The following is a 16,012-nucleotide window of genomic DNA, read 5'->3' as shown; positions in this document are numbered from 1 at the left end:
TAATGAGTCTTTATCACTTTTCTAAATCTGTTTGTGCTAGTAATAAATGCTAATAGTGCTAGTAAAGTACACTTTCATTAATTAATAAGTGCACTTTTTTTTTTTTTTTTTTTTTTACAAAGTGACGAGAGACATCTTTGGTGGATTAGGAGGAGAACAGCGTTGTAATTAATGTTATAAATACAATGTACAGTGTATGGTAAAAATGTGAACACACGGCCAACACACCTAGCTTGGATGGACATCGCATTCCAAAACCAGTCATTAATATAGCTAGGCAATAGGGAGTCATGCAACTGAGGATAGGTGTTTCTCTCACACACTCACACGCGCTTTAGCACTTGGCAGCCAGGTCCATAAATATTTAGACATCAACGAAGTTATTGTTATTTTAGTTGCCTACTACTGCTTAGTGGAGTTTAAATTAAACAATACATGTTCAAGAGTGCAAAGTGCTTGAATTTGAGAGCACTTGCATCCAAAGTCTTGATCTGCATTTGCACTATGCTTCCAGTATGCTTCATGCAAATGCTTTGCGAGTAAATAATTAGGAAGTAACACACACCTGGCCATGGAAACAGCTGAGCAACTGACTGTCCAGTTCTTTTGAAGCCCCTAAAACTGGGGGCTATATACGGCAATGATATTAAACCTCAAATTAAACATACAAGTCTGTACTATAAGCTCATATTAATTGTTAATTTCATATCCGATATGCTGTGACAGACAGTTGAAATAACAATACATTTGTCGACATCCAAATATTTGTGGACTGACTGCATGACCAGTGATGGTGATGCAGAGACCAAGGCCGAAGGCTCTACCAGTATAAAAATCACTTCTGTATATTAATACATAAAATGAGCAAAGGAAAAAAAAAACCCTTAAATATCAGAGCAATACTGGAGGAGTGGATGTCAATAACAGTCCAGATGAAATAGGAAGAGTCTTCAGCCAATTGCATCTTTGAGTCAACATATTGCTGACCCTGTAATACACTGCTCAAAAAAATAAAGGGAACACTCAAATAACACATCCTAGATCTGAATGAGTATTATTATATTATATGAGTATTAAATATTCTCATTGAATACTTTGTTCTGTACAAAGTTGAATGTGCTGACAACAAAATCACACAAAAATCATCAATGGAAATCAAAGTTATTAACCAATGGAGGCCTGGATTTGGAGTCACACACAAAATTAAAGTGGAAAAACACACTACAGGCTGATCCAACTTTGATGTAATGTCCTTGAAACAAGTCAAAATGAGGCTCAGTATTGTGTGTGGCCTCCACTTGCCTGCATGACCTCCCTACAATGCCTGGGCATGCTCCTGATGAGGTGGCGGATGGTCTCCTGAGGGATCTCCTCCCAGACCTGGACTAAAGCATCCGCCAACTCCTGGACAGTCTGTGGTGCAACGTGGCGTTGGTGGATGGAGCGAGACATGATGTCCCAGATGTGCTCAATCGGATTCAGGTCTGCTGAACGGGCGGGCCAGTCCATAGCTTCAATACCTTCATCTTGCAGGAACTGCTGACACACTCCAGCCACATGAGGTCCAGCACTGTCCTGTGTTAGGAGGAACCCAGGGCCAACCACATCAGCATGTGTTCTCACAAGGGGTCTGAGGATTTCATCTCGGTACCTAATGGCAGTCAGGCTACCTCTGGCGAGCACATGGATGTGCGGCCCTCCAAAGAAATGCCACCCCGCACCATTACTGACCCACTGCCAAACCTGAAGGATGGTGCAGGCAGCAGCTCGCTCTCCATGGCGTCTCCAGACTCTGTCACGTCTGTCACATGTGCTCAGTGTGAACTTGCTTTCATCTGTGAAGAGCACAGGGCACCAGTGGCGAATTTGCCAATCCTGGTGTTCTCTGGCAAATGCCAAGCGTCCTGCACGGTGTTGGGCTGCGAGCACAACCCCCATCTGTGGACGTCGGGCCCTCATACCATCCTCATGGAGTCGGTTTCTAACCGTTTGTGCAGAAACATGCACATTTGTGGCCTGCTGGAGGTCATTTTGCAGGGCTCTGGCAGTGCTCCTCCTGTTCCTCCTTGCACAAAGGCAGAGGTAGCGGTCCTGCTGCTGGGTTGTTGCCCTCCTACGGCCTCCTCCACGTCTCCTGGTGTGCTGGTCTCCTGGTAGCGCCTCCAGCCTCTGGACACTACGCTGACAGACACAGCAAACCTTCTTACCACAGCTCGCATTGATGTACCATCCTGGATGAGCTGCACTACCTCATCCACTTGTGTGGGTTGTAGAGTCCGTCTCATGCTACCACGAGTGTGAAAGCACCACCGACATTCAAAAGTGACCAAAACAGCAGCCAGAAAGCAGAAAGGTACTGAGAAGTGGTCTGTGGTCCCCACCTGCAGAACCACTCCTTTATTGAGTATGTCTTGCTAATTGCCAATAATTTCCACCTGTTGTCTATTCCATTTGCACAACAGCTGTGAAATTGATTGTCAATCAGTGTTGCTTCCTAAGTGGACAGTTTGATTTCTCAGAGTTTTGATTTACTTGGAGTTATATTGTGTTGTTTAAGTGTTCCCTTTATTTTTTTGAGCAGTGTATATTTGCCTGTGCATTCAATATCTAATGAGTGAGCAGGACAGTGAAAAGCGATACAGGGGAGTGAAAGAAAGCATGAAAGAGAGACTCCACGTTCAATTTATTTAAGCTACCTAAGCGACCATGAGCAGTCAGTTCAGCTTTAGAAAATGTGAATGGATTTTGAGTCACCACTCCTTCACAAGGTGGAACACTACCAAGAGGGGGGAAAACTGAGAACAGGCTTTATTCCCAGCAAGATCACAGTCTGCCAGGAATCAGAGTGTTTGTTCTGGCGTTAAGCAGAAGATGATCCAGTACCAGTTTCAAGACATGTCCATGCACATCTGCAGCACTGATTATGGTTGGAATATGGAAGGATTTTACATCATGTTGTGAGACTATCCTATATTAAAATACACTAGTCAAGAAGATCAGTAAACCACCTCTGATTGCTTTCATAGCTCTAATGGAAAAATTCCATTCTGTGGCTAAATTGGGCTACTAGGCAACATGAATTGGAAATCAACATATATACTGTGACATATTTCCCAGAGAAAGTCTTCTAGTTAACTGAGGTTTTTTGCTTAATCAGACGTTTATTTGGAATGTTAGTTGTGAAAGTTTATTGTATTGAAGGTAGCCTAACAACGTCTCCCAGAAATTTGCCTTCAGTGTATTATTAGAAAATTGTGGGCTGTTTCGAGATCTAAGTCAGCATCAGCCAAATGGGGAACACACATTTCTGTGCATACACATAGTTGCCATGGCAGTTAACAGAGTATGAAACCATTCTGGCTTGTTTACAACTTCCTAACACTACATGGACAAACACCAAGGAATAATCTTATCAGCTACTTGAGGGCACTTCTTACACATTCATATTCCACAGAAACTTCAAAAAAAGAGGCTACAGATATTAAGAAATAAAGAACAGATCAGCAAAATCTGTAAACTATGTTGATGTTGCAAAAGGGTATTGCTATAAAGCACATCTCACATCTGCGTGGTCAGTGATTAGGATCTGCGGCAATCCAGAAAGGCATGTTTTATGCCATCACTGCAGTATTTTTAGCTAATGACTTTGTTTTTACATAACCCATATAATGGAAAACCACATTTTCTCCCATTTTAAGAGCTTGCTGTAGTATATCAACAAGTTTTAAAATCACTTCATATATACAACCAATTCACATACCAGGGAAAACACATTTTTCCTTATATGGACACTAATTCACATTCTATTTGTGATAACGCAAACTCCAATGCATTTAATAAAAATAATGTTTAGCCTTGTCTTTTCATGTTGAAGTTATAAGGAGTGTTGTGGGCACAATTTAGAGCAGCCAATCAGAAGATAGGTCACTTACATATCAGTCTCAAACGCACAGAAACAGCCTGTTTATTTCTAAGGGGTAAAGAAAGGTTTGAAAATGGTATTGTAAAAATGCCCTGCGATGGACTGGCGACCTGTCCAGGGTGCATCCTGCCTTCCGCCCGATGACTGCTGGGATAGGCTCCAGCACCCCCCAGCGACCCTGAGGGAGAAGCGGCTCAGAAATTTGTGTATATTGTAAAAATGAATAATTGTCCTTGGCAAGTAGAACAACACAAATGCCACAATGAGACTTCAAAGAAAGAAATAAAACACAAGAAAAATGTATACAGAGCCTGGGATGGACTGGAGACCTGTCCAGGGTGTACCCTGCCTTCCACCCAATGACTGCAGAGATAGGCTCCAGCTCCCCCCGCGACCCAGAAGGAGAAGCGGCTTAGAAGAGGGTATATGTATGTATGTATGTATGTATGTATGTATGTATGTATGTATGTATGTATGTATGTATGTATGTGCTCTGAAGACACTGGGGATGGGGACTGCCTTTTACAAAGGACTAAACAGTATGCAGTCTGTGGGGAAAAGAGTATCTCTGACTTTGTAATCTTATTACTAACTAGGTTTACAAAGTATATGGTGAGAAACCTTTAATGAAATGCCCAACACAGCTCTCAAGCAGTTTTTTAGGGTTCACTTCCTGGCCCTGTCATAAGAGATTTGCTGTCATGCAACTACTTGCAACATGCAAGCTGCGAACTACGCAAAAGAGGAATGGCAAGAAGTGCTGCACAGTTAAAAAAAAAAAAAAAAAAAAAAAGGTACAGACTTCTGGGAGGTTAGTACCACACAAACACAAATCACCATCAATAAACAACAATTTGGCTAGAGGAATTTATACAGGCTTAATAATTCTTTTCATAAGCTGTAACTCTCACTCTACTGCTATGGCAACATACCAGCAATGAATCAGTGAATCAGTGTTAAGCTCCACCATTCTCTGCTATTTATTTCTCTTCTCACAGATGGGCAGACTGGCTTAATTGGACGCTGGGTAGATTGAAGAGCTCAACACTGCCATCACTTGGATGAACAAAGTAATTGCAGACGGGTTTATCATATTGTTCGGTTTTTGTTTCAATTCATCTAGAGAGCTTAACTGACAAACATGGACTATTATGTCTTTATATTTAAAAAGCGAGCAAACCTGCATGTTGAAGGTAAAAGCAAAATGAGAAATGTGCTGCCAACCTAATGGCAGTCTGTGTTTTCATAAGCCATAAATATCCACCCCTCCCCCCCATCTCAGAGCTAACACTAGACTTGGGGGTTTGGCCTCCTCACTCCAAGCCTATAAAAACACACCAGCTACATCGATCTGGTCAAAGGGATGGTGAGGGTTGTCAAGATCAAACTAAACACCCTTGTGCTTGTTACTAGGCAGAACAGTGTCCAATGGGAACATGGCGATTTACAAGAAACATCAATGCATGCCTCTGATTTCTGATAAACATGTGTGAGGGGCTCCTTGCACTTTAGGGCAGCTTTTAACAGAGGAAAAAAAATAAAGTAGCTTGTTTTCTTTATGAGATTCACCAAGAGGCCTTCTGCTGGCCATCTGTTGTAAAGAGTAAATAAAAAAAACTAACAAAAAAAACAAAATATAAAACAACTTGAGGAAAAAGCCATATTCTTAACCCTGGTTTACATAATAACAACAAAAACAACTATATCCTGAGCTATAAAATCCCCATATACTTAATAACACAACCACTCAACCTCTTTCTTAATAAAAAAAAGCTTACTAGCAACAATTGTTAATTTCTCAATGAACCACTGACTAAGCTTTCAATAAGATGCGACAAAAATAGCACCGAGTAAGTCCCATCAAAATGGAGCCGCAGATGGTGGACGGCATGGGGCGCATGGGAGCGGCTGGTACACGTAGCCAGGGCAGGAAGCACCGAACTGGGACGCTATGGAATGGAGGAGTACCTTGCTGGGCTAATGAAATGGAAGTCATGTGGAGCAGCAGTAAACATCAGAGACTGAAACATTTAGTCAAACCGATTCCGTCGGAACAGGCACTGCTGCTGCTTAAAAAAACAAAAACAAACAAAAAAAAAAAACAAACTAGCGTGATGGCTATAGTCACATGCTACAAATGCCAAAATTTAGTATTATATACTGCAAAGGAACGAGAATAACAATTGTTTAAGAGAAGAAAGAGAAGGAGAGAAAAAAAAAAATCTTACCTTGAAGGTATTTAAAAACTATTTTTCATTTAACAAAGACTGAAAAAATAGTTATAATATTGCAAAATAATATTTTTATTTTAGGAGAGGATCTCAATTAACCACAGCACATGCACCAAATAAATCACAACACAAATGACATTCAAACCTTAAGCTCATCTCTAAGATCTTCCATGCCATCCCTAACCCCATTTTCCACACATATATTATCCCACCTTTCTGTTTTTCTAGCAACTCTCTCCATGTCAATGTCTTATCCCTATGTGAGGGACTGAATTTCTGCCAGATGACCCTTTTCAGATTGAAGTCATTGGGGTCAAAGCAGCATAAGCCTGCAGTCAGAGATGGGGGGATAATATGTACTGAAGCCCATATTGCTGCTTCCCCGGACACCTTTAAACCTATAAAGCACTGCGGACAGTGATTAGGGGGCCATGGTGAGACTGACCTCTCCATAAATTAAGATTCCCACCCCTACAACATGTTCCTGCACACAGACTCACACATGCATAAATGTGCAGCGAGTGTGAGCTGGCTGGCGAGGCAGGTGCCCTGCAGGATAACGCTGCTTATCTAATTCAGGCCATTTTTCTTCTGCTCCTAAACTCCCCCTCCCCAGTCTCCATTCCCTTGGCCTGTTGCCATGGAAACTCCCTCACAGAGGAAGCTGAAATGTGTGTGAGAAGGAGGAGACATGACACACTCAGTGGTCTACAGGTCAATGTTTTTACTGGTATAATGTATTTAGACATGTGTATAATGATGATGTCATAAAGACCTGAACCTATCTATGCATCTACATCCACTGTAGGTTCTCTATGTTCTCAATCCTATAATCTGCTCTTCTTATTAACATTTTGGCAAAACTTATAAAGGATATATAAATAAGGATTACAAGAAATTCACCTTTGCTACATTTGTCACCCTTGCATTTAATACCTTGTACAGCCTTCTTTGCCAAAAAACAGTGCGTGGTCTTCTGTAACATCTTATTAGGTTGGAGAACACAGAGCAGAGACCACTCTTCTTTACAGAATCGCTCCGGATTGTCCAGGATCCTAGGTCTTCTCTTATGAACTGTCCCCAATATTTTGTGTTTTCAATCATTTTCCTGATGGAAGATCTAATGTTGGCTTTTTTAAGATGCAGACAGATTTTAATATAAAACGTCCTTGTATTCCATGTAACATAAGGTTCACAGGCCCAGACAGACAGACAGACAGACAGACAGACAGACAGACAGACAGACAGACAGACAGACAGACAGACAGACAGACAGACAGACAGACAGACAGACAGACAGACAGGACAGACAGGACAGACAGGACAGACAGGACAGACAGACAGGACAGACAGAAAAGAAAGAAAGAAAAGCCCCACAGCATCACATAACCTCCGCCATACTTAACAGAGGACATCAGGCTCTTTTGAGATCAAGCAAATATCAGAGAGAAGTCTTGTCGCATAAGGACATAGTAGCTTAAAAACATATATAACTTTATTTGTAATCAATCATTACAATAAATGGTTCACTTTAATGTGAAGGGCTTTCACATTAATAACTGGGTGCAAAATGAAACCGTCAAAAAAGTGCCCTGATGTCCACAGCTTGGTAAACATCTGTTTTTGCAAGGACAAAAGTCTTGTCGTGTCTTTAAATGATTTAACCAGTCAGAGATTAGAACTTCACCAGGGACAAATAGTGTATTTATCACATTCCCAGGTGTGCATAAAAAGAACCCCAGCACACCAGACTTTAATGTGAAGTGCAACCTGACCTTGGACAGCATGCCAAAGATTCAACTACAAACCAAAGTGCTGATCATCAAGACCTTGAACACCAAGTCTGCTGCTGAGGTGGCAGACATCTTTAATGTATCCAAATGTCAAGTGGAGAGGATAAGAAAAAGATTAAGAAACTGGTGACGTTCATGACAAGCCCAGGTCACACAGACCCCTTAAGACAACTGGTCGAGGGGACCGTTTATTGCTTTGACAGTCTAGGGCCAGCCTTTTTTCAACTGCAGCAGAGCTACAATGAGAACTGGTCACCAGAAAACACTGTATCTACAAGAACAGTTTGTCAAATTCTTTCATGCAGTGGCCTTAATAGCCGAATTAGTGCTCAGAAACATTAAACAGAAGACAACAAAAAAATTGTGTCGCATTTGCCACGGCCCACAGCTTGCAGAAAGGATGGACAGTGGAAAAGTGGCAGAAAGTTGATTTTTCTGATTAATCATTCACTGAACTGCATCCCAATTGCCGCAAATACTGCAGAAGACCTGTTGGAACCCGGATGGACCCGAGATTCTCCCAAAAAACAGTCAAGTTTGGTGGAGGAAAAATCATGGTTTGGAGTTACATCTAGTATGGGGATGTCTGAGAGCTCTGCAGAGTGGACGGCAACATCAACAGCCTGAAGTATCAAGGCATTCTTGCTGCCCATTACACTCCAAACCACAAGAGAGGGCAAATTCCGTCGCAGGATGGCACTCCTTTTCATACTTCAGCATCCACATCAAAGTTCCTGAAAGCAAAGAAGATCATGGTGCTCCAGGATTGGCCAGCCCAATCACCAGACATGAACAATATTGAGCATGTCTGGGGTAAGATGAAGACGGCCGTGGGACGGACGGCCAGCTTCTGTGTCTCAGAGCACGAGGTCTTCCTCTCACCGCTTCCTTTATAAGAACATGTGAAGGACGTTTTTCTGGTCTGACGTCAGTTTAAAGCAGTTAAAAACTCAAGCGCGTCAACTGGAAACTCATCTCACGCCGACTGGACCTCACGTGATGCTCGCTGTCATGGTAACGTTTACTCTAAGCGCTGCTCCACGCATGCACGGCATTTTGCTTCAGATTACTTGTAGCGATCGTGTAAACGAAGATTTTCCTCAGACTGTTGAACAGAGTGAGCAGATTAACACCTCAGTCTGAGTCTGTAATCCGATTATATTCAGTCGGGTTTGCAAAAATCTTTGCATGCAAACACAGACACTCGCTCCTGTAGTCTAAATGAAAGATACCGCGCACGGTCGAGTCTCAACATGAACTACGGATGAGTCGCAGAGCCAAATAGAATTTGCACTAACGGCACTTTTTTATTTAATCGCCTTGAGTTATTATCGCATTAACTTCGACAGCTCTTAAATAATATACATGTAAAAACTGTTGCTCTCCACAAACATGGCCTAGGCTGTAAGATGATTGCTAACACCCTGAAACCGAGCTATAGCATGGTGGCCAAGGTCATACAGCAGTTCTCCAGGACAGGTTCCACTCTGAACAGGCCTCGCCAGGGTCAACTAAGGGACCTGGTTCAGCGTCATATCCAGAGGTTGGCTTCAGAAACAGATGCATGAGTGCTGCCAGCATTGCTGCAGAGGTTGAAGTGGGAGGTCAGCCTGTCAGTGCTCAGACCATACGCCGCACATAGCATCAACGCGGTCTGCATGGCCGTTGTGCCAGAAGGAAGCCTCTTCTGAAGCTGACGCACAAGAAAGCTCGGAAACAGTTTGCTATCCAAGAATATTGATTACTGGAACCATGTCCTGTGGTCTGACAAGACTAAGATAAACTTGTTTGGCTCAGGTGGTGTGTAGCATGTGTGGGGGCGCTCTGGTGAGGAGTACCAAGACAACTGTCTCTTGAATACAGTCAAGCATGGTGGTGATACCATCATGGTCTGGAGCTGCATGAGTGCTGCCGGCACTGGGGAGCTGCGGTTCATGGATTCCAGCAACAACCTGTGCAGCTCTGGTGAATTCCATGCCCAAAAGGGTGAAGGCAGTGCTAGATAATAATGGTGGTCACACAAAATATTGACACTTTGAGCACAATTTGGACATGTTCACTGTGAGGTGTACTCACTTGTGTTGCCAGCTATTTTGACATTAATGGCTGTGTTGAGTTATTTTCAGATGACAGTAAATCTATACTGCTATACACTGTACACTGACTACTTTAAGTTATAGCCAAGTTTCATTTCTATAGTGTTATCCCATGAAAAGATCTAATAAAATATTTGCAGAAATGTGAGGGTTGTACTCACTTTTATATATTGACTGACTGACAGGCAAACTTCAGTGTGTGTAATCTCTTGCTCCAAGCAATGATAAGCCTTCACCTGACAGTACTGACAGATCTCTTTAGAACATGAAAATACAGCTGGATTAAGATGTTAATGTTTTAGCTCATCACTGGCATAGGCACAGATCAGCACAAGCACACACAGGTGGGCACACACACACAAACAGACATGTACACACACGGATGACCATGTACACTCGGCATTCACAGAGTCACACAGTCACAGTCACAACTCCACTGCAATCAAAAGGTATTCCCTACTGCCACGTTCGGTGACATTCCACAATTAGGGCAAAAATAAATGTAAATGTGTGAAAAACAAAACGCTCATTAAGAAATGTTTTAAGCGTGGGAAGCCTCCTAGACTCCTTGGAGAGATCACTGGATTATGGAAATGAGGTACTATCGCTGACAATTCTATTATCTGGTGATGGAAGGCTTTCTAAAAGACAAAAGAGAGGGAGTTCACAACAAAGAGGCAATTCCCTTTCATCTTTTCTTTTTGAGGGAATGCAGCTTCTTCAGGAGCTTTCCTCGACACATGAAATGAGAGAGAAAGAGAGAGAGAGAAAGAGAGAGAAAGAGAGAGAGAGAAAGAGAGAGAAAGAAAGAAAGAAAGAAAGAAAGAAAGAAAGAAAAAGAAAGAAAGAAAGAAAGAAAGAGAGAGAGAGAGAGAGAGAGAGAGAGAGAGAGAGAGAGAGAGAGAGAGAGAGAGAGACTCATTATTTCATTAAGCATGCAGGGACTCAATATAAAATGGAGCTAGTGTGCCTTTTTACAGAGGGCTTGTTTTTGCTCCTCCAGTCCTCAGCAACCTTAATGAGTAGTTCTAATTAGAACTGAGAATACTCATGCAGGCACATACACTAATAAAGACACACACACACACACACACACACGCAGGTGCACACACACACAGTTTCTATAATTGCTTCTAAATGAGTTAAGGTGCTAAGCTGATGGTAAAAGGACTCAGGAGACTGAAGTCAATACAGCAAAATCAAAAAGTCTCATCTCTTTTTCATCTGTAACCATCTCATTTTTTCTTTTTACCAGAGGACTCCTAATCAGATACACACGCGTACACACACACACACACACACACACACACACACACACACACACACTCACCAGAATTTTAGCTAGGACGCCATCGTCATTGGATTCCATGGTAACCACAGCCTTGTCTGTCTCAATTTCGCAGAGAGCATCGCCAGCTGCCACTGCTTCACCTGTTCACTCACAAGAACACAAAACACAAAAATGTATAATTTAATAATAAAAAATAAACAAGACACTTCTTTGAAATGAGCAAAACTGACTGGACTTCATTATTTATCAATAAAAACAAGAAATACTTTTACTATCATTTATCTAATCTAAAGTACTACTGTGCTTCAGAAACCGTTGAATGGGTATTTCAGACAGTTTTTTCTGTAGTTGTATGTGAGACTACCCATGTGAAAATAAACAATGCACAGCTAATCTGCTAGCTCAACTGTATGCCTAATGTGCAGCTTGCAAGAACAGAACAGAGGTTCATTGCAGGACGTCACCCTTTGCCGTTATGGTGTTGTGTCTGGTCCCCAGGTGTTTCGTAAATTATAATTTAAAACAAAAAAAAAAAAAAAAAAAAAAGCTGAAGCCTGAACTATCAGAGATATCCCCAGATGCCATGAATGACATAATTAAAAAAGCTTACAGTGGACCACTTCGTAAAAACATCTGTGTACGCAGTTTGCATTTACATTTTTCCCAGAGAACAACAGTGGAGCAATGTCTCTAGGATGTAGTAGGGTTGAATTCAGTAGCAAACACAGCAAAATCATGGGAGCAAGTCAAAAGCACTTTACACTGCTGTAAAATGCTGGAGATACAGGAGATGAAAAAGGTGCATTGCAAATAATACATTTTAAGGAATTTCTTAATCATGGAGAGAGGATATGTGCAGTTTCACAGCTTCTTTGGGAGACTAAAAAGGCCACAAGACTTATTACGTGATGTATTCCACACCATCATAACCCCCATCTCTATGATCCCAGTTCATTTGTGTTGCACAGCAGGCCATCAAATATTGCTCCACACAGTAATGCACCACTATCTCCATTTAGATTCCAGAGCTGGGAGCTTTCATGAATACATTTACATTTGATTATCGATGAAAAACTACCATGATTAGGAGACAGTGTTTTCCTCCATCACACACAGATATGTATGTTGTATTTCAGGGCAGGGTGTACTATAGACAGATGAAAAAGAAGGGGAGATTATATACACACAACATGATTAAAGAGCTTAGAACTAAGTGGATGATGAAACTAATGAGAAAAATACAGCTCTGAGTGACTAACCTGCCATAACAGATAATTATAGAAGGATAGTATTAACAGAAACTTCATTCATCCTAAAACTCAGCAAAGTGAGGTTACTGATTGTCTACTGCTTGATCTTTTGTCTGGTGCAGACCGAGTGCTAACTAGCTGTTAGAGTGAAAAGCACCTGGGGGAAAAATACAATAAAAGTACTACAAAGTAGTAAAAGCACGACAGCAAAAGCTTTAAGCCACTCTCAGCCTCAGGCGCTCTGCTCACAGACGTACATGGACCATCGGAGCTCTAGAACACTAGCTAGACATAGCCACGTAAGGTTTTGTCGCTTTCTGATTGGTTGTCTACTTCCTTGTGCCAGTTTAGATTTATCTAACAGAAATACACTTTGCAGTTACCTGTTCAGAAGGCTGCGACAACATTGAGCCTTTCAGAGTATATGGTTACCAGCAACACATCTGGAAAATGTGGTCAAGAGGTTTCTTTCAAATATTTAGCTGCTAATAAAAGACAGCTAGTACCAGAGTGGCCTCATTTTTTGAGAATCACCTGCTCCAATACACTATAGTGGAACATCAGGTTGTGGTTAGTTATTTCAAGTGTCCGTCAAAATATTTTTCACCTTTTCTATCAAAGGTTTTTGGCCACGATGAGCAAAGAAACCCACTCTTTCATGATAGCATGTAGTCTGGCTTGAAAAACTTCTCAGCCAAAAGAGGCAACACACACTGTTACCTAGACATTGGCAATATGACAATATTTTGTTATTGTGTAGGAGCCAAAACATAAAGAACATCTTTTGCATTGTGTGTCGCATTAAGAGCTAAGCAGCTACGGAGCTGGAGCGTTTTTTTTTGTTTGTTTTTTTTTAAAAAGGTAGTTTTGAGTGAGGAGCAGTTAGGATACTGGTAGCAACACAGTTTTCTTACCGTGTTTAGCATTACGGTTTGTGTTGCATCTCATATTTGGAACAACCTAACCATGGTTTGACAGTTTTGTTTTAATTTAATTTCAGAATGTGTAGTCAGGAATAAACAACTGTTTTTGTTCAATCTTACACGGAGCCAGTGGAAGTTTCTTTGTTTCTTCTCTGAATAATGCAGACACGAGTAAAGAAGTTGCTACAGTCACCACAGAACATTGTTCAGCTCACACATATTGTGAAAAACTATCGTCATGATGCGTAATATGCCTTTCTGTTTATATTGTGGATATCATCAGTACCATATCAGTATCATCAGTAAGAACTCTAACTGCATATTTCATTAAAAAGACAGCATATTTAGTCTTGTTTATTTGGTTTTAGTGCAGTAAAGTACGTAAAATGCTGAATAAACGTCACTGTGCCACAAGTTATTGGTAGCTGTTTTTGACTGTGGCACTGCTAGTGTATTGTGGCTGTGTGTAAAATATTGTGATACATATCTTGGATCGTGAAAATGTCATTAAGTATCTTGATGTGACATTTTTGTCGTACCGCCCAACCCTACTTTTACCTAGACCACCATTCAGAGACCTGGAAATTCTCCCGCCACGTGCATGAAAACATGAACCCACATATACACTTCTAGAAGCAGAGCCTGAAGCAGTGCACTGTGCATATTGATGTTCTGTTTTTCCATCAGGGGAGCTGAAATTCAATCTAACTCCATTTAATCCCGTATTGACAGACAGAGAACGACCAAGGGAGATGAGACAGATATGAGAGAGTGAAGGAAGAAAAAAAAAAAAAGAAAGAGAGATAGAGGGATGAGAGACAGGGATGGAGTACAATCCAGTGTGCCTTTAACCCTGCAAGTGATTCTGCACACTCCTCATTACTGTGCAAGGGTAGCTAAGGAGAGGAGCAGAAGGTAGTAAAAGAGAGCAAGTACCAGAGCAGCTTGGTTTTGAGAACTGCCAGCCTATTAAGTCTATGCCAGAGCGCACACACTCTATATTTGCGTGTAAGCGTGTGTGAGACACTATAGTGCAAATACACTAGCATTTTGGCTCAACAATGAGCAGGACATGGGATATTTATTGTGAAAATGTCAGCTGACAGATTTCAAACCTTTGAAAACAAATGCATCGTTTGGCTCACATCTGTATCAACACAATAAGACCTCTTTATTTATCTGGGTATGAAATGGTGCATTCATGCTTTTGTCACCTATTTCACATCTTTGACCCAGCCTTTTTATGGCACTAAAACAATATCCCCTCAGTGTTCTCAGACTGGACCCTACTTTAGGAGGAGAAAGATATGAGAGAGATGAAGGAAGAAAGGAAGGAAGAAAGAGGGGTAAAGAGACGAGAGACGGGGATGAAGTACAATCCAGTGCAGCTTTAATGCTGCGTAAGTGATTCTGCACACTCCTCATTACTGTGCAAGAATAGCTGTTACAAAGAAGTCATAGATTTTGTATTATGACACATGTACTTATTAACATACTGTGAGGTAAATGACTAGAGACGGCCATTCAGCATTGCTATTGGTCTCAGGCAGCCGTTTCAGATGACGGTCGAAAGAAAGAATTAACCCGATTTAATCCTGTAACAAACCTGGCCACATCTTGCGTGCTCTCACATGTGACATGATGTCAGCTGTATATTTCTTTCTGTTGGGTAGTAGAGCTTTTAAGAAGTTTCAGCATGATGGATTACTTTTACATCATCTTAAGTGAAGTGCTTCATTTAAAAAGCTACATTTACTTTTACTTTTAAAGAAAAAAAAATATTGGGTCATTGGCAGCCAATATTCAATATTTAAAAATGAAGGACGAGGAAATGGGAGTTAAAGGAGTAAGGAAAGCCATTCATGTGTACTGTGCAGTAGTAGAGGGGGATGTGTGAGCTCTTTAGGGGTCTGAGACTATGTCAGTTATTAAACTAAAATCCATTTGCTCCCACCCTAACCACATCAAAAAGTCAGGCCCTCAACAACACAATGACACTACAAGCCAACAGTCTAAGTTACTTTGTCCTTCTTTATTGCTTTCACACTTTACACCAAAATAAAGCTGCCGTCTTGTCTTTCTATGCACTGCCAACATAAAAGGAGGTCTGCTGAAAAAACTAATGAATACGTTTATAGTTAGATGATGTGATGCCTGCTATGCGTTAACAACTGAGTTCCATGACCAGTGTTTCCTCAAGTGAAATTTAATACTTTAAGACTTTATAATGCTACTGCAAATGTAAATTAAGACCAACTTTGCTACAATACACCCAATATAAAAAAGTCTTCAAATTACTCAAGTAAGCCACTGATACATCATCATGTCTCAATGTCTGCTACCTAGACAATGAAAGCAAGACCTGCAGACCTTGCAGACACCTTGACACTCACTAAATTAAGATGAAAATTGTATTCCATTAAATCAACATGGTTAGAGTGTAAAAAGAGCTTGAGTTGGATGTTCAACTCTGGTTATTCAATGCTTCCTGCTACGCGGCTTGTCC

General features: G+C 41.2%; 1 protein-coding gene across 1 annotated transcript in view; it reads right to left on the bottom strand.

Moving 5' to 3' along the window:
• The window catches only part of pdhx (pyruvate dehydrogenase complex component X), a 48,797-nt gene that overhangs the window by 23,764 nt on the left and 9,021 nt on the right, over positions 1-16,012 (bottom strand). The window contains exon 3 of the mRNA XM_017700089.2: positions 11,373-11,473. Coding sequence (XP_017555578.1) covers positions 11,373-11,473 — 101 coding nt within the window. The remainder of the gene's footprint in view (positions 1-11,372; positions 11,474-16,012) is intronic.

The sequence above is a fragment of the Pygocentrus nattereri genome, chromosome 11, assembly GCF_015220715.1.
Source record: "Pygocentrus nattereri isolate fPygNat1 chromosome 11, fPygNat1.pri, whole genome shotgun sequence".
Lineage (NCBI taxonomy): Eukaryota > Metazoa > Chordata > Actinopteri > Characiformes > Serrasalmidae > Pygocentrus > Pygocentrus nattereri.
This window is presented reverse-complemented; position numbering and strand designations above follow the sequence as displayed.